The sequence below is a fragment of the Phyllobates terribilis genome, unplaced genomic scaffold, assembly GCF_046119375.1.
Source record: "Phyllobates terribilis strain yellow unplaced genomic scaffold, ASM4611937v1 Scaffold_14__1_contigs__length_39327217, whole genome shotgun sequence".
NCBI classification, from domain to species: Eukaryota; Metazoa; Chordata; class Amphibia; order Anura; family Dendrobatidae; genus Phyllobates; species Phyllobates terribilis.
This window is the reverse complement of record NW_027362774.1, coordinates 13,030,387-13,052,425: the sequence shown is the minus strand read 5'-3', so window position 1 is coordinate 13,052,425 and position 22,039 is coordinate 13,030,387. Positions and strand designations below refer to the sequence as shown.

The window sequence follows — 22,039 nt, the reverse complement described above, 5'->3', positions numbered from 1 at the left end:
TGGTCAGTCCCGTCTCCGATGTGTTGCCGGGCGCCCTTCCCGCTCTCCCCCGGAACCTTTCCCGCGACCCTTGTTTGCCGCCGTTGCTAGGGGGAGTGTTGACGAGGCTGCACCCATTGAATGCAATGGCGGTGAGGAGGGTTCACCTGAGGGAGAGCTGGGTGTGCGGGAGAGCCGGGCAGCAGGCGGGGACGGCAGGTAACGGGCGGGCACTGACGGCACCCGCGGGGGGGGACCGGCGCACCAAGGCACTACGGGGTTTCCATGGCAGCATGGACAGCCCCTTTAAGGCCGCTCTGCCCACCTCCTTCTGTTTTCTTTTTTTCCTGACATTTGCGTCTGATTTATCAATTGCAATTTTTTTAAAAAAAAGTTTTGTTATTGTTGTGCGCGGCCTCCTCCTCCTCCTCCTCCTCCTCCTCCTCTTCCTCTTCCTCCTCCTCCTCCTTTTTTTTGCTCTAAAACGCTGCAAAAAAGGTAAAAGACGGAAATACATTTTTTTAAAAAAAATTTGGCGTTAAATTCATCGAGCCGCGTCCGACATCTAGGAGAACGGCGACAAAAACTGCAAGACGAGAAAAGAAAGTTTGCTTAAAAATAACTAAAAAAAAATAAAATAAAATGCAAATGAGTGAATCGGGGGTCCGGAGTCGGGGGTCGTGATTACCGGAGCCGGGGGTCGTGATTACCGGCCAGGTCCGCGCACTGTCAGTGAATGGAAACAATCTTGTTAATTAACTAGAGCTGGTGCTGGGACATTTGCTCGGTCTGGTGTCCGCCAGACGGGAGCCCCCAGAATCTCCCCGAGAATCTCCCCAACAGTCGCCCTGATAATCACCCTAAGAATCTCCATGAGAATCGCCCCCAGATTAACCCCAAGAATCTCCCAGAGTGTCACCCTGAGAGTCGCCCCGAGTGTCACCCTGAGAGTCGCCCCGAGTGTCACCCTGAGAGTCGCCCCGAGTGTCACCCTGAGAGTCGCCCCGAGTATCACCCTTATAATCTCCCCGAGAATCACCCCAAAAGTCGCCCCGAGAATCACGTCGAGTCGCCCCGAGAGTCTTCCCAAGAGTCGCCCCGAGTATGACCCTGAGAATCTCCCCGAGAGTCGCCCCAAGTGTCACCCCACGAATCGCCCCCATTCACCCCGAGAATTTCCTCGAGAGTCGCTCCGAGTATCACCCTGAGAATCACCTCGAGAGTCACCCCGAGAATCACCCCGAGTATCACCCTGTGAATCTCCCCGAGAGTCGCCCCGAGTATCGCCCTAAAGAGTCACCCCGAGAATTTCCCTGAGAGTTGCCCCAAGTATTGCCTTGAGAATCACCCCCCACCTCCTGCTGCGAATCGCAATGTGTACCCCTCCGAGAGAGCAGAGATGCTGAAAATGGAGAAAAGCAGAATATAAAGTATATTCTGCCAGTTTCAGACCTTCTCCTTCCTCTGGAGACGTCTTCTCGCTGTATGGACGTCTGTAGAGGATCACATCCTGCTCATGTCTTGTACACAGATACAGCACCGGATATAGATCTGTCCTATCACATCCCGCTCATGTCTTGTACACGGATACAGCACTGGATATAGACCTGTCCTATCACATCCCGCTCATGTCTTGTACACGGATACAGCACCGGATATAGACCTGTCCTATCACATCCCGCTCATGTCTTGTACACGGATACAGCACCGGATATAGACCTGTCCTATCACATCCCGCTCATGTCTTGTACACGGATACAGCACCGGATATAGACCTGTCCTATCACACCTGCCCCTCTGCTGTAATTTCTATACTGTATCTATATCTATTAACTCCTCTTATTCTTTTCTCCCTCTTCCAAGACACGATAAAGTCTCTGACCCTCCCGGGGACGTACAGAGAGAAGATCCTCACTTTGGGAGACGCGTTTAAGAATTTTCAAAGTCTTCGATCGCTGGATTTGTCCAGAAATCTGATCGTCAGCTTACAGGTAAGGGCCGGCGCGTAGGATCTAATGTCTGGAGATAAGCGGTGATTGAAGGGAACGGCAGCCTCTTGTCTCTCCGCCTGTATCTTCCTGCAGGGCATTGAATATCTCCACGCGCTTCGCTCCCTGAATCTGTACTATAATGACATCGAATCCCTGGAGGAGGTCGAGCGCCTCCGATCGCTGTCGCATCTGAAGACCCTGGATCTGCGCCTCAACCCGGTCACCAGACAGGACGCCGGTTACCGCCTCACCGTCATCTGTACTTTAGGCTCGGTGGAAACACTAGGTGAGCGAGTGATCTGCTTGCTGTCAGTGAATGGAAACCTCATTGGACCATCCTCTGTGAGCTGCACCCATCAACACTCCGGCCCGGATAGTCTTCTACCATGTGTGCAGGTAAAATGTATTATAGAGGACGCCAGTGTAACGAACCCCCAGGTGTGAGGAGGGTAAGACGGAATGCCTCCATTCACTGACAGGAAGCAGGAATTAAGATTACAGTAACAAATTGGTAGACATAGGGCCCGATTCATCGTTTGCTTTTTTATTTTATTTTTTTTTTAAGTCACTTTTTTTTTTTTTTTTTTTTGCAACAAAATCTTTGTGAATTTTGCACAAAATGTAAAAAAAAAAAAAAAACTGTAGAACAAAAAGTCACGGTGCAAAAAAAAAAGTTTGGGCTGCATAAAATGCACTTTTTTTTTAATATTTGCAATTGGTGAATCGGCTGCAAAAATCTGGAGAACAAAAAATGTCGCTCACAATGATAAACAGGACAAAAAAAGACATAAAAAACGGGCGAAAAACCACCAAAATGCAATAATGAATGGGAAAGTTGCAGAACTTTTCATTCTAGAATAAATTGTGCAGAGACTGGACCGTGCAAAATACATTTTTTACATCCCGGCACATGCTGGGAGTTGTAGTTCCTGCATTGTATATTCGTGCACTGATGCTGTAATAACAGCCTGTTCTTATGAGGACGCAGCAGTGAAGAGGTTAATGAATAATGGAGCTGGGGGGGGGGCTCCGGTCCCTGCCCAGGTTTGTGTTGTGTCCTCCACGGGGAGTTGCTATGGCTCCAACCAGGAAACTCTGCAAACCTGACCCAACCGTCAGCCGGGGCCATCACGAGTCCGATCGCAGCCTCAGCTCAACAGCAGCTAAATCCTGGAGGGAGGTACGGCGGAAAGTCATATCGAAAACTTCACAGCAGCTATGTCCTTGTTTCCAGACGAGCGTCCGGTGAGGGACAGCGAAAGGAAAAATGCAAAATTTACTTTCCGACTGAAGGACTATAAAACGCAGGAGATGCCGGAGATGAAGATGGGGAGGTAGGTGCACAGCGATGGGGACGAGCTTTAGGGGAGGTAGGTGCACAGCGATGGGGGCGAGCGTTAGGGGAGGTAGGTGCACAGCGATGGGGGCGAGCTTTAGGGGAGGTAGGTGCACAGCGATGGGGGCGAGCGTTAGGGGAGGTAGGTGCACAGCGTTGGAGGCGAGCGTTAGGGGAGGTAGGTGCACAGCGTTGGAGGCGAGCGTTAGGGGAGGTAGGTGCACAGTCATGGGGTCGAGCGTTAGGGGAGGTAGGTGCACAGTCATGGGGTCGAGCGTTAGGAGAGGTAGGTGCACAGTCATGGGGTCGAGCGTTAGGAGAGGTAGGTGCACAGTGATGGGGGCGAGCTTTAGGGGAGGTAGGTGCACAACGATGAGGGCGAGCATTAGGGTACGTAGGTGCACAGCGATGGGGGCGAGCGTTTGGGGAGGTAGGTGCACAGCCATGGGGGCGAGCTTTAGGGGAGGTAGGTGCACAGCGTTGGAGGCGAGCGTTAGGGGAGGTAGGTGCACAGCGATGGGGGCGAGCGTTAGGAGAGGTAGGTGCACAGCCATGGGGGCGAGCGTTAGGGGAGGTAGGTGCACAGCCATGGGGGCGAGCGTTAGGGGAGGTAGGTGCACAGTCATGGGGTCGAGCGTTAGGAGAGGTAGGTGCACAGCCATGGGGGCGAGCGTTAGGGGAGGCAGGTGCACAGCCATGGGGGCGAGCGTTAGGGGAGGTAGGTGCACAGCTATGGGGGCTAGCGTTTGGGGAGGTAGGTGCACAGCCATGGGGGCGAGCGTTAGGAGAGGTAGGTGCACAGTGATGGGGGCGGGCTTTAGGGGAGGTAGGTGCACAACGATGAGGGCGAGCATTAGGGGAGGTAGGTGCACAGCCATGGGGGCGAGCGTTAGGGGAGGTAGGTGCACAGCCATGGGGGCGAGCGTTAGGGGAGGTAGGTGCACAGCCATGGGGGCGAGCGTTAGGGGAGGTAGGTGCACAGCCATGGGGGCGAGCGTTAGGGGAGGTAGGTGCACAGCCATGGGGGCGAGCGTTTGGGGAGGTAGGTGCACAGCTATGGGGTCGAGCGTTAGGAGAGGTAGGTGCACAGTGATGAGGGCGAGCGTTAGGAGAGGTAGGTGCACAGCCATGGGGGCGAGTGTTTGGGGAGGTAAGTGCACAGCTATGGGGGCGAGCTTTTGGGGAGGTAGGTGCACAGTGATGGGGTCGAGCGTTAGGAGAGGTAGGTGCACAGTGATGGGGGCGAGCGTTAGGAGAGGTAGGTGCACAGCCATGGGGGCGAGTGTTTGGGGAGGTAAGTGCACAGCTATGGGGGCGAGCTTTTGGGGAGGTAGGTGCACAGTGATGGGGGCGAGCGTTTGGGGAGGTAGGTGCACAGCGACGGGGGCGAGCGTTTGGGGAGGTAGGTGCACAGCGACGGGGGCGAGCGTTTGGGGAGGTAGGTGCACAGCCATGGGGGCGAGCGTTAGGAGAGGTAGGTGCACAGTGATGGGGGCGAGCGTTAGGAGAGGTAGGTGCACAGTGATGGGGGCGAGCGTTAGGAGAGGTAGGTGCACAGCCATGGGGGCGAGCGTTAGGAGAGGTAGGTGCACAGTGATGGGGGCGAGCGTTAGGAGAGGTAGGTGCACAGTGATGGGGGCGAGCGTTAGGAGAGGTAGGTGCACAGCCATGGGGGCGAGCGTTTGGGGAGGTAGGTGCACAACGATGAGGGCGAGCGTTAGGGGAGGTAGGTGCACAGCGATGGGGGCGAGCGTTAGGGGAGGTAGGTGCACAGCCATGGGGGCGAGCGTTAGGGGAGGTAGGTGCACAGCCATGGGGGCGAGCGTTAGGGGAGGTAGGTGCACAGCCATGGGGGCGAGCGTTAGGGGAGGTAGGTGCACAGCCATGGGGGCGAGCGTTTGGGGAGGTAGGTGCACAGCTATGGGGTCGAGCGTTAGGAGAGGTAGGTGCACAGTGATGGGGGCGAGCGTTAGGAGAGGTAGGTGCACAGCCATGGGGGCGAGTGTTTGGGGAGGTAGGTGCACAGCTATGGGGGTGAGCTTTTGGGGAGGTAGGTGCACAGTGATGGGGGCGAGCGTTTGGGGAGGTAGGTGCACAGCGATGGGGCGAGCGTTAGGAGAGGTAGGTGCACAGCCATGGGGGCGAGTGTTTGGGGAGGTAGGTGCACAGCTATGGGGGCTAGCGTTTGGGGAGGTAGGTGCACTGCCATGGGGGCGAGCGTTAGGAGAGGTAGGTGCACAGTGATGGGGGCGAGCTTTAGGGGAGGTAGGTGCACAACGATGAGGGCGAGCATTAGGGGAGGTAGGTGCACAGCGATGGGGGCGAGCGTTAGGGGAGGTAGGTGCACAGCCATGGGGGCGAGCGTTAGGGAAGGTAGGTGCACAGCGTTGGAGGCGAGCGTTAGGGGAGGTAGGTGCACAGCGATGGGGGCGAGCGTTAGGAGAGGTAGGTGCACAGCCATGGGGGCGAGCGTTAGGGGAGGTAGGTGCACAGCCATGGGGGCGAGCGTTAGGGGAGGTAGGTGCACAGCCATGGGGGCGAGCGTTAGGGGAGGTAGGTGCACAGTCATGGGGTCGAGCGTTAGAGGTAGGTGCACAGCCATGGGGGCGAGTGTTAGGGGAGGTAGGTGCACAGCCATGGGGGCGAGCGTTAGGGGAGGTAGGTGCACAGCTATGGGGGCTAGCGTTTGGGGAGGTAGGTGCACAGCCATGGGGGCGAGCGTTAGGAGAGGTAGGTGCACAGTGATGGGGGCGAGATTTAGGGGAGGTAGGTGCACAACGATGAGGGCGAGCATTAGGGGAGGTAGGTGCACAGCCATGGGGGCGAGCATTTGGGGAGGTAGGTGCATAGCCATGGGGGCGAGCGTTAGGGGAGGTAGGTGCACAGCCATGGGGGCGAGCGTTAGGGGAGGTAGGTGCACAGCCATGGGGGCGAGCGTTAGGGGAGGTAGGTGCACAGCCATGGGGGCGAGCGTTAGGGGAGGTAGGTGCACAGCCATGGGGGCGAGCGTTTGGGGAGGTAGGTGCACAGCTATGGGGTCGAGCGTTAGGAGAGGTAGTTGCACAGTGATGGGGGCGAGCGTTAGGAGAGGTAGGTGCACAGCCATGGGGGCGAGTGTTTGGGGAGGTAGGTGCACAGCTATGGGGGCGAGCTTTTGGGGAGGTAGGTGCACAGTGATGGGGGCGAGCGTTTGGGGAGGTAGGTGCACAGCGACGGGGGCGAGCGTTTGGGGAGGTAGGTGCACAGCCATGGGGGCGAGCGTTTGGGGAGGTAGGTGCACAGCCATGGGGGCGAGCGTTAGGAGAGGTAGGTGCACAGTGATGGGGGCGAGCGTTAGGAGAGGTAGGTGCACAGCCATGGGGGCGAGTGTTTAGGGAGGTAGGTGCACAGCTATGGGGGCTAGCATTTGGGGAGGTAGGTGCACAGCCATGGGGGCAAGCCTTAGGAGAGGTAGGTGCACAGTGATGGGGGCGAGCGTTAGGAGAGGTAGGTGCACAGCTATGGGGGCTAGCGTTTGGGGAGGTAGGTGCACAGTGATGGGGGCGAGCGTTAGGAGAGGTAGGTGCACAGTGATGGGGCGAGCTTTAGGGGAGGTAGGTGCACAACGATGAGGGCGAGCATTAGGGGAGGTAGGTGCACAGCGATGGGGGCGAGCGTTTGGGGAGGTAGGTGCACAGCCATGGGGGCGAGCGTTAGGAGAGGTAGGTGCACAGTGATGGGGGCGAGCGTTAGGAGAGGTAGGTGCACAGTGATGGGGGCGAGCGTTAGGAGAGGTAGGTGCACAGCCATGGGGGCGAGCGTTTGGGGAGGTAGGTGCACAACGATGAGGGCGAGCGTTAGGGGAGGTAGGTGCACAGCGATGGGGGCGAGCGTTAGGGGAGGTAGGTGCACAGCCATGGGGGCGAGCGTTAGGGGAGGTAGGTGCACAGCCATGGGGGCGAGCGTTAGGGGAGGTAGGTGCACAGCCATGGGGGCGAGCGTTAGGGGAGGTAGGTGCACAGCCATGGGGGCGAGCGTTTGGGGAGGTAGGTGCACAGCTATGGGGTCGAGCGTTAGGAGAAGTAGGTGCACAGTGATGGGGGCGAGCGTTAGGAGAGGTAGGTGCACAGCCATGGGGGCGAGTGTTTGGGGAGGTAGGTGCACAGCTATGGGGGTGAGCTTTTGGGGAGGTAGGTGCACAGTGATGGGGGCGAGCGTTTGGGGAGGTAGGTGCACAGCGATGGGGCGAGCGTTAGGAGAGGTAGGTGCACAGCCATGGGGGCGAGTGTTTGGGGAGGTAGGTGCACAGCTATGGGGGCTAGCGTTTGGGGAGGTAGGTGCACTGCCATGGGGGCGAGCGTTAGGAGAGGTAGGTGCACAGTGATGGGGGCGAGCTTTAGGGGAGGTAGGTGCACAACGATGAGGGCGAGCATTAGGGGAGGTAGGTGCACAGCGATGGGGGCGAGCGTTAGGGGAGGTAGGTGCACAGCGATGGGGGCGAGCGTTAGGGAAGGTAGGTGCACAGCGTTGGAGGCGAGCGTTAGGGGAGGTAGGTGCACAGCGATGGGGGCGAGCGTTAGGAGAGGTAGGTGCACAGCCATGGGGGCGAGCGTTAGGGGAGGTAGGTGCACAGCCATGGGGGCGAGCGTTAGGGGAGGTAGGTGCACAGTCATGGGGTCGAGCGTTAGGAGAGGTAGGTGCACAGCCATGGGGGCGAGCGTTAGGGGAGGTAGGTGCACAGCCATGGGGGCGAGCGTTAGGGGAGGTAGGTGCACAGCTATGGGGGCTAGCGTTTGGGGAGGTAGGTGCACAGCCATGGGGGCGAGCGTTAGGAGAGGTAGGTGCACAGCGATGGGGGCGAGATTTAGGGGAGGTAGGTGCACAACGATGAGGGCGAGCATTAGGGGAGGTAGGTGCACAGCCATGGGGGCGAGCATTTGGGGAGGTAGGTGCATAGCCATGGGGGCGAGCGTTAGGGGAGGTAGGTGCACAGCCATGGGGGCGAGCGTTAGGGGAGGTAGGTGCACAGCCATGGAGGCGAGCGTTAGGGGAGGTAGGTGCACAGCCATGGGGGCGAGCGTTAGGGGAGGTAGGTGCACAGCCATGGGGGCGAGCGTTTGGGGAGGTAGGTGCACAGCTATGGGGTCGAGCGTTAGGAGAGGTAGTTGCACAGTGATGGGGGCGAGCGTTAGGAGAGGTAGGTGCACAGCCATGGGGGCGAGTGTTTGGGGAGGTAGGTGCACAGCTATGGGGGCGAGCTTTTGGGGAGGTAGGTGCACAGTGATGGGGGCGAGCGTTTGGGGAGGTAGGTGCACAGCGACGGGGGCGAGCGTTTGGGGAGGTAGGTGCACAGCCATGCGGGCGAGCGTTTGGGGAGGTAGGTGCACAGCCATGGGGGCGAGCGTTAGGAGAGGTAGGTGCACAGTGATGGGGGCGAGCGTTAGGAGAGGTAGGTGCACAGCCATGGGGGCGAGTGTTTGGGGAGGTAGGTGCACAGCTATGGGGGCTAGCATTTGGGGAGGTAGGTGCACAGCCATGGGGGCGAGCCTTAGGAGAGGTAGGTGCACAGTGATGGGGGCGAGCGTTAGGAGAGGTAGGTGCACAGCTATGGGGGCTAGCGTTTGGGGAGGTAGGTGCACAGTGATGGGGGCGAGCGTTAGGAGAGGTAGGTGCACAGTGATGGGGGCGAGCTTTAGGGGAGGTAGGTGCACAACGATGAGGGCGAGCATTAGGGGAGGTAGGTGCACAGCGATGGGGGCGAGCGTTTGGGGAGGTAGGTGCACAGCCATGGGGGCGAGCGTTAGAGGAGGTAGGTGCACAGCCATGGGGGCGAGCGTTTGGGGAGGTAGGTGCACAGTGATGGGGGCGAGCGTTTGGGGAGGTAGGTGCACAGCGACGGGGGCGAGCGTTTGGGGAGGTAGGTGCACAGCGACGGGGGCGAGCGTTTGGGGAGGTAGGTGCACAGCCATGGGGGCGAGCGTTAGGAGAGGTAGGTGCACAGTGATGGGGGCGAGCGTTAGGAGAGGTAGGTGCACAGTGATGGGGCGAGCGTTAGGAGAGGTAGGTGCACAGCCATGGGGGCGAGCGTTAGGGGAGGTAGGTGCACAGCTATGGGGGCGAGCGTTTGGGGAGGTAGGTGCACAGCCATGGGGGCGAGCGTTAGGAGAGGTAGGTGCACAGTGATGGGGGCGAGCTTTAGGGGAGGTAGGTGCACAACGATGAGGGCGAGCATTAGGGAAGGTAGGTGCACAGCCATGGGGGCGAGCGTTTGGGGAGGTAGGTGCACAGCCATGGGGGCGAGCGTTAGGGGAGGTAGGTGCACAGCCATGGGGGCGAGCGTTAGGGGAGGTAGGTGCACAGCCATGGGGGCGAGCGTTAGGGGAGGTAGGTGCACAGCCATGGGGGCGAGCGTTTGGGGAGGTAGGTGCACAGCTATGGGGTCGAGCGTTAGGAGAGGTAGGTGCACAGTGATGGGGGCGAGCGTTAGGAGAGGTAGGTGCACAGCCATGGGGGCGAGTGTTTGGGGAGGTAGGTGCACAGCTATAGGGGCGAGCTTTTGGGGAGGTAGGTGCACAGTGATGGGGGCGAGCGTTTGGGGAGGTAGGTGCACAGCGACGGGGGCGAGCGTTTGGGGAGGTAGGTGCACAGCGATGGGGGCGAGCGTTTGGGGAGGTAGGTGCACAGCCATGGGGGCGAGCGTTAGGAGAGGTAGGTGCACAGTGATGGGGGCGAGCGTTAGGAGAGGTAGGTGCACAGCCATGGGGGCGAGTGTTTGGAGAGGTAGGTGCACAGCCATGGGGGCGAGCCTTAGGAGAGGTAGGTGCACAGTGATGGGGGCGAGCGTTAGAAGAGGTAGGTGCACAGCTATGGGGGCTAGCGTTTGGGGAGGTAGGTGCACAGCCATGGGGGCGAGCCTTAGGAGAGGTAGGTGCACAGTGATGGGGGCGAGCGTTAGGAGAGGTAGGTGCACAGCTATGGGGGCTAGCGTTTGGGGAGGTAGGTGCACAGTGATGGGGGCGAGCGTTAGGAGAGGTAGGTGCACAGTGATGAGGGCGAGCTTTAGGGGAGGTAGGTGCACAACGATGAGGGCGAGCATTAGGGGAGGTAGGTGCACAGCGATGGGGGCGAGCATTTGGAGAGGTAGGTGCACAGCCATGGGGGCGAGCGTTAGAGAAGGTAGGTGCACAGCCATGGGGGCGAGCGTTAGGGGAGGTAGGTGCACAGCCATGGGGGCGAGCGTTAGGGGAGGTAGGTGCACAGCCATGGGGGCGAGCGTTTGGGGAGGTAGGTGCACAGCTATGGGGTCGAGCGTTAGGAGAGGTAGGTGCACAGCCATGGGGGCGAGTGTTTGGGGAGGTAGGTGCACAGCTATGGGGGCGAGCTTTTGGGGAGGTAGGTGCACAGTGATGGGGGCGAGCGTTTGGGGAGGTAGGTGCACAGCGATGGGGCGAGCGTTAGGAGAGGTAGGTGCACAGCCATGGGGGCGAGTGTTTGGGGAGGTAGGTGCACAGCTATGGGGACGAGCTTTTGGGGAGGTAGGTGCACAGTGATGGGGGCGAGCGTTTGGGGAGGTAGGTGCACAGCGATGGGGGCGAGCGGTTGGGGAGGTAGGTGCACAGCGATGGGGCGAGCGTTTGGGGAGGTAGGTGCACAGCGATGGGGCGATCGTTTGGGGAGGTAGGTGCACAGTGATGGGGTCGAGCGTTTGGGGAGGTAGGTGCACAGTGATGGGGGCGAGCGTTTGGGGAGGTAGGTGCACAGCGATGGGGGCGAGCGTGTGGGGAGGTAGGTGCACAGCGATGGGGGCGAGCGTTTGGGGAGGTAGGTGCACAGCGATGGGGGCGAGCGTTTGGGGAGGTAGGTGCACAGTGATGGGGGCGAGCGTTTGGGGAGGTAGGTGCACAGCGATGGGGGCGAGCGTTTGGGGAGGTAGGTGCACAGTGATGGGGCGAGCGTTTGGGGAGGTAGGTGCACAGCGATGGGGGCGAGCGTTTGGGGAGGTAGGTGCACAGCGATGGGGGCGAGCGTTTGGGGAGGTAGGTGCACAGTGATGGGGCGAGCGTTTGGGGAGGTAGGTGCACAGCGATGGGGGCGAGCGTTTGGGGAGGTAGGTGCACAGCGATGGGGCGAGCGTTTGGGGAGGTAGGTGCACAGTGATGGGGGCGAGCGTTTGGGGAGGTAGGTGCACAGCGATGGGGGCGAGCGTTTGGGGAGGTAGGTGCACAGCGATGGGGGCGAGCGTTTGGGGAGGTAGGTGCACAGTGATGGGGGCGAGCGTTTGGGGAGGTAGGTGCACAGCGATGGGGGCGAGCGTTTGGGGAGGTAGGTGCACAGCGATGGGGGCGAGCGTTTGGGGAGGTAGGTGCACAGTGATGGGGGCGAGCGTTTGGGGAGGTAGGTGCACAGCGATGGGGGCGAGCGTTTGGGGAGGTAGGTGCACAGCGATGGGGCGAGCGTTTGGGGAGGTAGGTGCACAGCGATGGGGCGAGCGTTTGGGGAGGTAGGTGCACAGTGATGGGGGCGAGCGTTAGGAGAGGTAGGTGCACAGCCATGGGGGCGAATGTTTGGGGAGGTAGGTGCACAGCTATGGGGGCGAGCGTTTGGGGAGGTAGGTGCACAGTGATGGGGACGAGCGGTTAATTTCCTCATCTACATTTAATCAGAAATTGCAATATCTCGTCTTGCAGGAAATGTATGAAAATAAATAACACTTTACATTTTATATAAAATAAGAGCAGCACATGGGCCCTTTGCAGTCGCATAGCTCCTCATATTGCAGATTACTTCTGCTTTGGAGGTGGACGTGGCCGTCTTCCCTTTTGGGACACACTGACGTACAGGATTTTTATATGATTTGTGTCTTTCAGCTTTGAAAAAAGTCCCACTTACCTGCAGAAGACATCAGCAAACGCTCACCTGGATTTTACCCTGAGCAGCGCAGGTAACAGACAGGCAGGGAATCTCATAAAATGGGAAATATTTATGGAGCATATTTTGCAATGTAAATAACGCCGTTGACCCAGGAAAGATATTTCTGATGTTATAGGACCTGTATAGTGTTGGTATCAGGCAGTCTTTCCGTGACATAGTAATTAATAGGAGCGCTGCAGCAGAGACCTTCTGCCTGCCTGATGTCCAGGAGGTCGAGTGCTCGAGTCTTTCTGCAGCCGGAGCTTTTCTACCTGTTTCAGGTGTCTGTTCTACATAATCCTTCGTGAACTCATTTAAAAGTCTTTTTTTTGGAGGGGTAGGGGTAAAAACTAAAGTTATTAGGAGCTTAGCTTGCACCATGGCAAGCATATGTCTAACAGCAGCGATCAGAGCCCTGATTGCTGCTGTTAACTCCTTACATGTTGCTGTCAGAGATTTAAGGCGTACGGTCTGAGGGATGCACCGGTCACTGTCGGCTAAGGCAGGTGGGCGAATACGTTCTCGTGCTACGACAAACGCCATAAAGCTAAAAAAAAAAATTGAAATCTCAGAATTGCTTTTTTTTTTCGGCAGCCGCACTTCTGCTAGAAAAAAAATGAAAGAAAAAACGATCAAGCGTCAAAATGGTATCGATAAGAACATAAAAATAATCTACTAATAGTATATAGCGTATATTCACACTGAATTTTATGATGTCAATCCCATTTTTAGATTACGGCAAGATTCACGACCGGGGGAAGGAACGTCAGGATTACACGAAGGGAAGCTCTGCAGCTAAATATCAGGTATATTCTCTTCCCTGACCTGGATAAATCTGTCTGTGACGGGGCTGTGGGTGTATTAGGCCTTGTTCACACCTGTTGGATTTGCCAGGGGTCAGCATTCCAGCTATTGTGAAACTACAACTCCCAAATACCCACATAACTGGAGTTGTAGTTTAACAGCAGCAGAAGGTCGCTGACGCTCATAATAGAGGATCTGCGTTAAATTCTCATCAAATCCTGATCAGTTTTCCTCCTTGTACCCTTACGTGTTCCCCTCTCTCTGCGTTCACAGACCGAGGAGCAGCAGTCGTCCGTGCGGCCGCAGAGCGACTTTGACGACGGTATTGGTATAATTACAGATTCACTTCAATAACTCGTTACTAACAACACTAATTATCGCAGGGAGTGACCCTCAGCCATTGCATTAATCACACGTGTAATACACAGCACTGGCCCGGCCTGTACAGGCTTCATCGCTGCACTTGTACCCCTCAGGGTCCACGTCTAAGAAATAAAAGAGTGCTTTGTGTAATTTGCAGAATACCGCTCTTTACCGTCACCGCCGCGCTCATCCCTCCGTTCTCCGGGTCCCTCGTCACGCACCAAAGAAGCCCAACGCGTCACGTTTGCAGAGTCGACCATTTCAGAGCTATTTCCAAAACAAGAGGATTTAGGCCGACGATTAGAAAGCGGAGACGATTTCATCAGCACCGGAACACCGGCATTCATCCCTTTAGATAAACCGGACTCGGCGTTCAGCTACAAAAATACCTACCTGACATCTACGCCGGTAAGGAAGGAGTCCGCCGGCAGCGAGCGCTCAAGGGTTAATGCCGACATCCTCAACGACATCGGACAAAGTGCAGAATACAGAGATCGACAGAAGTCTACGGAGGAGACGAGCAGAGACAGACTGCTGAGACTCAGCTCGGGTACGTCCGCAGCCGCATCCCATACCGTATATATACTATACACATCGTGTATACACTGTGCTGAGAGCACCTGCCTCCCATATATATACAGGACAGACTAAAAGTTTGGACACACCTTCTCATTTAAAGATTTTTCTGTATTTTCATGACTATGAAAATTGTACATTCACACTGAAGGCATCAAAACTATGAATTACCACATGTGGAATTATATACTTAACAAAAAAGTGTGAAACAACTGAAAATATGTCTTATATTCTAGGTTCTTCACAGTAGCCACCTTTTGCTTTGATGACTGCTTTGCACACTCTTGGCATTCTCTTGATGAGCTTCAAGAGGTAGTCACCGGAAATGGTTTTCACTTCACAGGTGTACCCTGTGAGGTGTAATAAGTGGGATTTCTTGCCATATAAATGGGGTTGGGACCATCAGTTGTGTTGTGCAGAAGTCTGGTGGATACACAGCTGATAGTCCTACTGAATAGACTGTTAGAATTTGTATTATGGCAAGAAAAAAGCAGCTAAGTAAAGAAAAACGAGTGGCCATCATTACTTTAAGAAATGAAGGTCAGTCAGTGTGAAAAATTGGGAAAACTTTGAAAGTGTCCCCAAGTGCAGTTGCAAAAACCATCAAGTGCTACAAACAAACTGGCTCACATGAGGACCTCTCCAGGAAAGGAAGACCAAGAGTCACCTCTGCTTCTGAGGATAAGTTTATCCGAGTCACCAGCCTCAGAAATCGCAGGTTAACAGCAGCTCAGATTAGAGACCAGGTCAATGCCACACAGAGTTCTAGCAGCAGACACATCTCTACAACAACTGTTAAGAGGAGACTTTGTGCAGCCGCCTTCATGGTAAAATAGCTGCTAGGAAACCACTGCTAAGGACAGGCAACAAGCAGAAGAGACTTGTTTGGGCTAAAGAACACAAGGAATGGACATTAGACCAGTGGAAATCTGTGCTTTGCTCTGATGAGTCCTAATTTGAGATCTTTGGTTCCAACCACCGTGTCTTTGTGCGACGCAGAAAAGGTGAACGGATGGACTCTACATGCCTGGTTCCCACCATAAAGCATGGAGGAGGAGGTGTGATGGTGTGGGGGTGCTTTGCTGGTGACACTGTTGGGGATTTATTCAAAATTGAAGGCATACTGAACCAGCATGGCTACCACAGCATCTTGCAGCGGCATGCTATTCCATCCGGTTTGCGTTTAGTTGGACCATCATTTATTTTTCAACAGGACAATGACCCCAAACACCTCCAGGCTGTGTAAGGGCTATTTGACCAAGAAGGAGAGTGATGGGGGGCTACGCCAGATGACCTGGCCTCCACAGTCACCAGACCTGAACCCAATCGAGATGGTTTGGGGTGAGCTGGACCGCAGAGTGAAGGCAAAAGGGCCAACAAGTGCTAAGCATCTCTGGGAACTCCTTCAAGATTGTTGGAAGACCATTTCCGGTGACTACCTCTTGAAGCTCATCAAGAGAATGCCAAGAGTGTGCAAAGCAGCAAAGCAAAAGGTGGCTACTTTGAAGAACCTAGAATATAAGACATATTTTCAGTTGTTTCACACTTTTTTGTTAAGTATATAATTCCACATGTGGTAATTCATAGTTTTGATGCCTTCAGTGTGAATGTACAATTTTCATAGTCATGAAAATACAGAAAAATCTTTAAATGAGAAGGTGTGTCCAAACTTTTGGTCTGTACTATAGATATATATATATATGTATGTGTATATATGTATATATGTGTATATGTATGTATATGTGTATATATGTATATATGTGTATGTGTATATGTATGTATATATGTGTATATATATGTATGTGTGTATATATATATATGTGTATATATATATATATATATATATATATATATATATATATATATATATATATACATACAGGGTCCTGAGAGCAGTTGTTTACCCTATATATATAGTGGGGGAAATAAGTATTTGATCCCTTGCTGTTTTTGTTAGTTTGCTCACTGACAAAGACATGAACAGTCTATAATTTTAACATTGAGAGATAGAATATCCAACAAAAATCAAGAAAATCACATTGTATAAATTTATTTGCATTTTGCAGTGAGAAATAATTATTTGATTCCTCTGGCAAACAACACTTAATACTTGGTGGCAAAACCCTTGTTGGCAAGCACAGCAGTCAGATGTTGTTTGTAGTTGATGATGAGGTTTGCGCACATGTCAGGAGGAGTTTTGGTCCACTCCTCTTTGCAGATCATCTCTAAATCATTCATATTTTGAGGCTGTCGCTTGGCAAATCAGAGCTTCAACTCCCTCCATAAGTTTTTTATGGGATTAAGGTCTGGAGACTGGCTAGGCCACTCCATGACCTTACTGTGCTTATTTTTGAGCCACTCCTTTGTTGCCTTGGCTGTGTGTTTTGGGTTATTGTCATGCTGGAAGACCCATCTTCAATGCTCTTACTGAGGGAAGGAGGTTGTTGGCCAAAATCTCGCGATACATGACCCCATCCGTCTTCCCATCAGTACGGTGCAGTCGTTATGTCCCCTTTGCAGAAAAGAACCCCCAAAGTAAAATGTTTCCCCCACCATGCTTCACGCTTGGGACGATGTTCGTAGGGTTGTACTCATCCTTCTTCCTCCAAACACAGCGAGTTGAGTTAATGCCAAAGAGCTCAATTCTTTTCCCATCTGACCACACCACCTTCTCCCAATAAGTCAGAATCATCCAGGTGTTCATTGGCAAACTTCAGACGGGCCGGCACGTGTCTTCTTGAGCAGGGGGACCTGCAGGACTTTAAACCTTTAAGGCGTAATGTGTTACCAATGGTTTTCTTGGTGACTGTGGTCCCAGCTGCCTTGAGATCATTAATAAGTTCCCCCCGTGTAGTTTTAGTTTGATCTCTCACCTTCCTCATGATTAAGGATACCCTACGAGGTGAGATTTTGCATGGTGCCCCAGATCGATGTCGATTGACAGTCATTTTGTATTTCTTCCCTTTTCTTACTATTGCACCAACCGTTGTCTCCTTCTCACCCAGAGTCTTACTTATGGTTTTGTAGCCCATTCCAGCTTTGTGCCGGTCTATGATCTTGTCCCTGACATCCTTAGAAAGCTCTTTGGTCTTGCCCATGTTGTAGAGGTTAGAGTCTGACTGATTAATGGAGTCTGTGGACAGGAGTCTTTTATACAGGTGACTATGTAAGACAGCTGTCTTTACTGCAGGTAACGAGTTGATTAGTAGCATCTAACTGGTCTGTAGGAGCCAGAACTCATAATGGTTTACAAGGGATCAAATACTTATTTCTCACCGCAAAATGCCAAAAAAAGATCTAATTTATACAATGTCATTTTCTTGATTTTTTTGGGGATATTCTCTCAATGTTAAAATTAACCTACTCTTAAAATTATAGACTGTTCATGTCTTTGTCAGTGGGCAAACTTACAAAAACAGCAAGGGATCAAATACTTATTTCCCCCAATGTATAGACTGGGTGCCAAGAGCCGCCGCCACACATACACATATATATATATATATACACTGGGTCCTGAGAGCGGCCACCAGCTTCCATGTAAGGCCACGTTCACATGTTCAGTATTTTCCATCAGTATTTGTAAGATCAAACCAGCAGTGGTGATAATACACAAGTGGTGACGAGTTTGTATTATACTTTTCCTCTGACTGTCCCACTCCTGGTTTTGGTTTACAAATACTGATGTAAAATACTGAATGTGTGAACGTGGCCTAAAGCTTCCGTCCTGTGTAATATTCCGGTTGTATTTTCCCTCGGTAGATCTCTACGTGACCACACATCTGACAGATCCTTCCACGTCATCCAATTCTCTCTCTGCCTTAAGAAAAGGTTTTACCGACGTCTCCAAGACGTACACGCTGCCATCTAAACCCACCCTGGCAAATGCTCCCCTGTCCACAGGAAAAAGCCCGAGCCGCCCAGAATTCAGAGACAAGAACTGGTGGGGTCCGGATAGAGGGTCCGGCGCGAAGTTCGACAGCCTGTCTGTGGCACAAAATGGCATGAAAAGAGCCGGCAGCCTGAACTCCCTGCTGTCCCCTCCGGTCAGTGTAAGTGCACAGGTACCTGCTGTCCCCTCCGGTCAGTGTAAGTGCACAGGTACCTGCGGGCCCCGGGGTCTTATAGCGGGCCCCGGTGATTTATATTAACGATCCGATCTTTAGAGCTCACCTCGATTGTATTATTTTGTAGACTGATGATTTATGGAGTGGAAACGAGCTGAAAAAGAGAGAGCGCCCCGGCTTTGGCGAGGGTCCCGGCGTCAATGACGTCCTGCACCAGCTCATGGACTTAGTAGACCGGTACTGGAACGGCTCAGGATCCCTGCTACAGAACCAGCGGTTCCTGGGTGAGTGCACCGGATCACAGCGTGTAATATTAGGCCTCGTAAGAGACCGTAGATTTAATGCTTATTTCCCGCCAGGACCTGCTCGGGATCTGCTGTCACGTCTGAGCTCGACGAGCCCCGGATCACAGGCGCATCCGACAGGCAGTCCCAGGCAAGACGACAATGATGGCGAGACCACAGTAGGTTGTGCTAGGAGCATCTGTGTATCTAGAACTACTCCACAGCCGCCATGTCTGCAAACAACAGCCCACATTTATCAAGCAGTTTACACCATTTTTTTCAACATAAACTAAGCTCCAAAAAGTCAAATAATTTGATTTTTACATTTTACTTATTAAGACTGTAAAAAAAAAAAAAGGGACATGTTATACCAGGAGCGGGTTATTAAACTTCATGGCACAAGGTCAAAACTTTTTTCACAAGTCTTCATCTGCTCATAGCGGGCATACATTTCATTTTCTGACCTTGTAAAAGAAAAAAATCCGTCACATTTATCATGGCGTGTCCTTTATTACACTTGGAGCGATTTACTCAAATGATCACAAACTCCATTTTATGATCCTCTGGTCAAGCGTATTTATTCCCTGCACCTCATTAAGAGGACAATTTAACTTTCTCCTATGCAATGAAAAAAAAAAAAAAATTGTATTTCTCCGAGCTTCTCGTACCCCCGATTGACGCTCTCGTCTCCGCGCCTTCTTTCCTTAGGACTCTGCAAAACTGAAGTTGATAAAAGTTATGGAGGAAAATCACTTCTTACAGAGCAGAGTGTGTAAACTGGAGAACCAGGCGGCCTGGAAAGAAGGAACAGGCAGATCCTCGCCGCCCCAAGGTGCTTCCCCTTAAGACAGAGGGGTACGGACGCCGCGCCAATATCTCGCACTAACCGAATCTGATGTTCTTACTTCCAGATGATCTGCGGCAGAAGTACGAGCGGCTCAGCCTCCAGGTGGAATCACTGCAGCAGCAGCTGGAGAAAACCAACAAACTGCAGGAGACGGTGAACCTGTTACACAACAGCCAGAGGTGCATCTATACAGACACTAAAGTCTGCTCCTCCTGCGGCTCCCCGCCATCCTGTGTTCATGCTGCCATGTCTGTTCCGTTTCTTGCAGGTCATTAGTCTGCACCAATGAATATCTCCTACAACAACTGAATAAAATCTCCCCGAATGCCGTGAGCAAGCCTCGAGGAACGTCCCCGGACAGGACGAGCACGGAGCGACCCCGATACAGCGAGGCGACCGAGCCCAGCGCCCCGCTATCTCACAGTGCTGGGCATTACAGGACGCTGGAGAGGCTCAGCCTGTGCCCGTTATAAAGTCACCTGCGCAAAGGGGGCGCCGCTGTCAGGGTAACATACATTAATCAATCATGATCGCACCCTTAACCCCTTCATGACATAGGACGTATTATTACGTCCTGACACCCGGTTCAGAGAGGGCTCTGGTAATGAGCCCGCACTGAACCGGGCACGTCCGTTGATTATTACAGCTGACATGTGCCTGCAACAGCCACAGGTGGAAACACGATCCACCCACAGCTGTAAACTAGTTAAATGCCGCTGTCAATCTCTGACAGCGGCATTTAACAGCGCCGCGCCGGAAGCGCGTCACTTACCCCGCCCATCGGTGACCCCATCACGTGATCGCAGGTCAGCATGACAACCTGGAGTCTCCAGCAGACCCCAGTGGTTGTCATGAGCTGGTCGCTATGAGCGCCACCTAGTGGTCGGCGCTCATAGCAGAAGACCATTTCTGCTACATCCAGGTGATCTGTTGATCATCTGTATGTAGCAGAGGCGATCAAACAAGCTCTGCTTCTAGTCTCCCATGGAGACTATAGAAGCATGCAAAAAGTTTTTAAAAAATTTAAATCACCCCCTTTTGCCCCATTCAAAATAAAATGATAAAAAAATAAACCCCACCTACACATATTTGGTATCACCGTGTACAGAATCACCCAATCAATATAAAAAAAAGAATTAATCCGATTGGTAAACGGCGAAATGAGAAAAAATAAAAAATACTAAACGCCAGAATTACATTTTTTTTTTGGGTCGCCACAACATTGCAATAACGGGCGATCAAAATATTGGATCTACCCCGAAATGGTATCAATAAAAACTTCAGCTCGTTGCGCAAAAAATAAGCCCTCACCCGGCCCCAGATCCAGGAAAATGGTGCCATTTTTTTTTTTTTTTTTTTTTTATTTTATTTTTTTTTAAGCAAACTTTGGATTTTTTTTCACCACTTAAAAAAAAAAGAAAAAAAGAACCTATACATGTTTGGTGTCTACGAACTCGTAATGACCTGGGGAATAAGAATGACAGGTCAGTTTTAGCATTCAGTGAACGTGGTAAAAAAAAAAAAAAAAAAACACATCTGTGGTATTGCATTTTTTTGGCAATTTCACCGCACTTGGAATTTTTTTTCCCCGTTTTCCAGTACACGATATGGTAAAACTAGTAATGGCTTTTAAAAGTACAACTCGACCTGCAAAAAACAAGCCCTCACACGGCCATATTGACTGAAAAATAAAAAGGCTATGGCTCTGGAAAGAAGGGGAGCAAAAAAACGAAAACTCCCAAGGTTGTTAAGGGGTTAAAGGGACTGTCCAGGATTAAATAAAGCATGGCTGCTGACCACGGTATTGCAGTGAACGGAGTTGACACACACAACCCATGATCTGAAAGAAAGCAGCCATGTTTTTTCTAATTCTACAGTCATGGCCAAAAGTATTGAGAATGAGACAAATAGTAATTTTTCCAAAGTTTGCTGCTTCATTTTTTGTAATGGCAATTTGCCTATACTCCTGAATGTCAAAGAGTGATCAGCTTAACAGCAATTACTGTACTTGCAAAGTCAATATTTGCTCAGAAAATGAACTTTAACCCCCAAAACACATTTCAACATCATTGCAGTCCTGCCTTAAAAGGAGCAGCTAACATTGTTTTAGTGATTGATCCATTAACACAGGTGTGGGTGTTGATGAGGACAGGGCTGGCGATCAATCAGTCATGATTAAGTAAGAATGACATCACTGGACACTTTAAAAGGAGGCTGGTTCTTGGTATCATTGTTCCTCTTCAGTTAACCATGGTTATCTCTAAAGAAACACATGCAGCAATCATTGCACTGCACAAAAATGGCCTAACAGGGAAGAGTATCGCAGCTACAAAGATTGCACCTCAGTCAACAATCTATCGCATCATCAAGAACTTCAAGGAGAGAGCTTCCATTGCTGTCAAAAAGGCTCCAGGGCGCCCAAGAAAGACCAGCAAGCGCCAGGACCGTATCTTAAAACTGTTTCAGCTGCGGGATGGGACTACCAGCAGTGCCGAGCTTGCTCAGGAATGGCAGCAGGCTGGTGTGAGTGCTTCTGCACGCACTGTGAGGCGGAGACTCTTTGAGCAAGGGCTGGTTTCAAGGAGGGCAGCAAAGAAGCCACTTCTCTCCAGAAAAAACATCAGGGACCGACTGATATTCTGCAAAAGGTACAGGGAGTGGACGGCTGAGGACTGGGGCAAAGTCATTTTCTCTGATGAATCCCCTTTTCGATTGTTTGGGACATCTGGAAAACAGCTTATTCGGAGAAGAAGAGGTGAGCGCTACCACCAGTCTTGTCTCATGCCAACTGTAAAGCATCCTGAAACCATTCATGTGTGGGGTTGCTTCTCAGCCAAGGGAATCGGCTCACTCACAGTCTTGCCTAAAAACACAGCCATGAATAAAGAATGGTACCAGAATGTCCT

The 22,039-nt window shown here is 52.5% G+C and overlaps 1 protein-coding gene across 4 annotated transcripts; it reads left to right on the top strand.

The window, feature by feature from the left end:
• Positions 1 to 32: 32 nt before the first annotated feature.
• LRRC36 (leucine rich repeat containing 36) lies at positions 33 to 20,206 on the top strand. 4 transcript variants are annotated; one of them, XM_073659695.1, is made up of 14 exons: positions 33 to 198; positions 1,843 to 1,970; positions 2,064 to 2,256; positions 3,205 to 3,304; positions 12,153 to 12,226; positions 12,928 to 13,001; positions 13,273 to 13,327; positions 13,520 to 13,912; positions 17,698 to 17,981; positions 18,130 to 18,286; positions 18,362 to 18,465; positions 18,995 to 19,118; positions 19,198 to 19,312; positions 19,402 to 20,206. In XM_073659695.1, the coding sequence occupies exons 1-14, from the start codon at positions 126 to 128 to the stop codon at positions 19,604 to 19,606; spliced, it is 2,079 nt and encodes a 692-aa protein (XP_073515796.1). In that variant the 5' UTR covers positions 33 to 125; the 3' UTR covers positions 19,607 to 20,206. The 4 variants fall into 4 exon arrangements, with proteins under 4 accessions (XP_073515796.1, XP_073515794.1, XP_073515795.1 ...); XM_073659693.1 differs by having other exon boundaries at positions 34 to 198; positions 17,698 to 17,987; XM_073659694.1 differs by having other exon boundaries at positions 35 to 198; positions 13,273 to 13,321; positions 17,698 to 17,987.
• Positions 20,207 to 22,039: the final 1,833 nt, after the last annotated feature.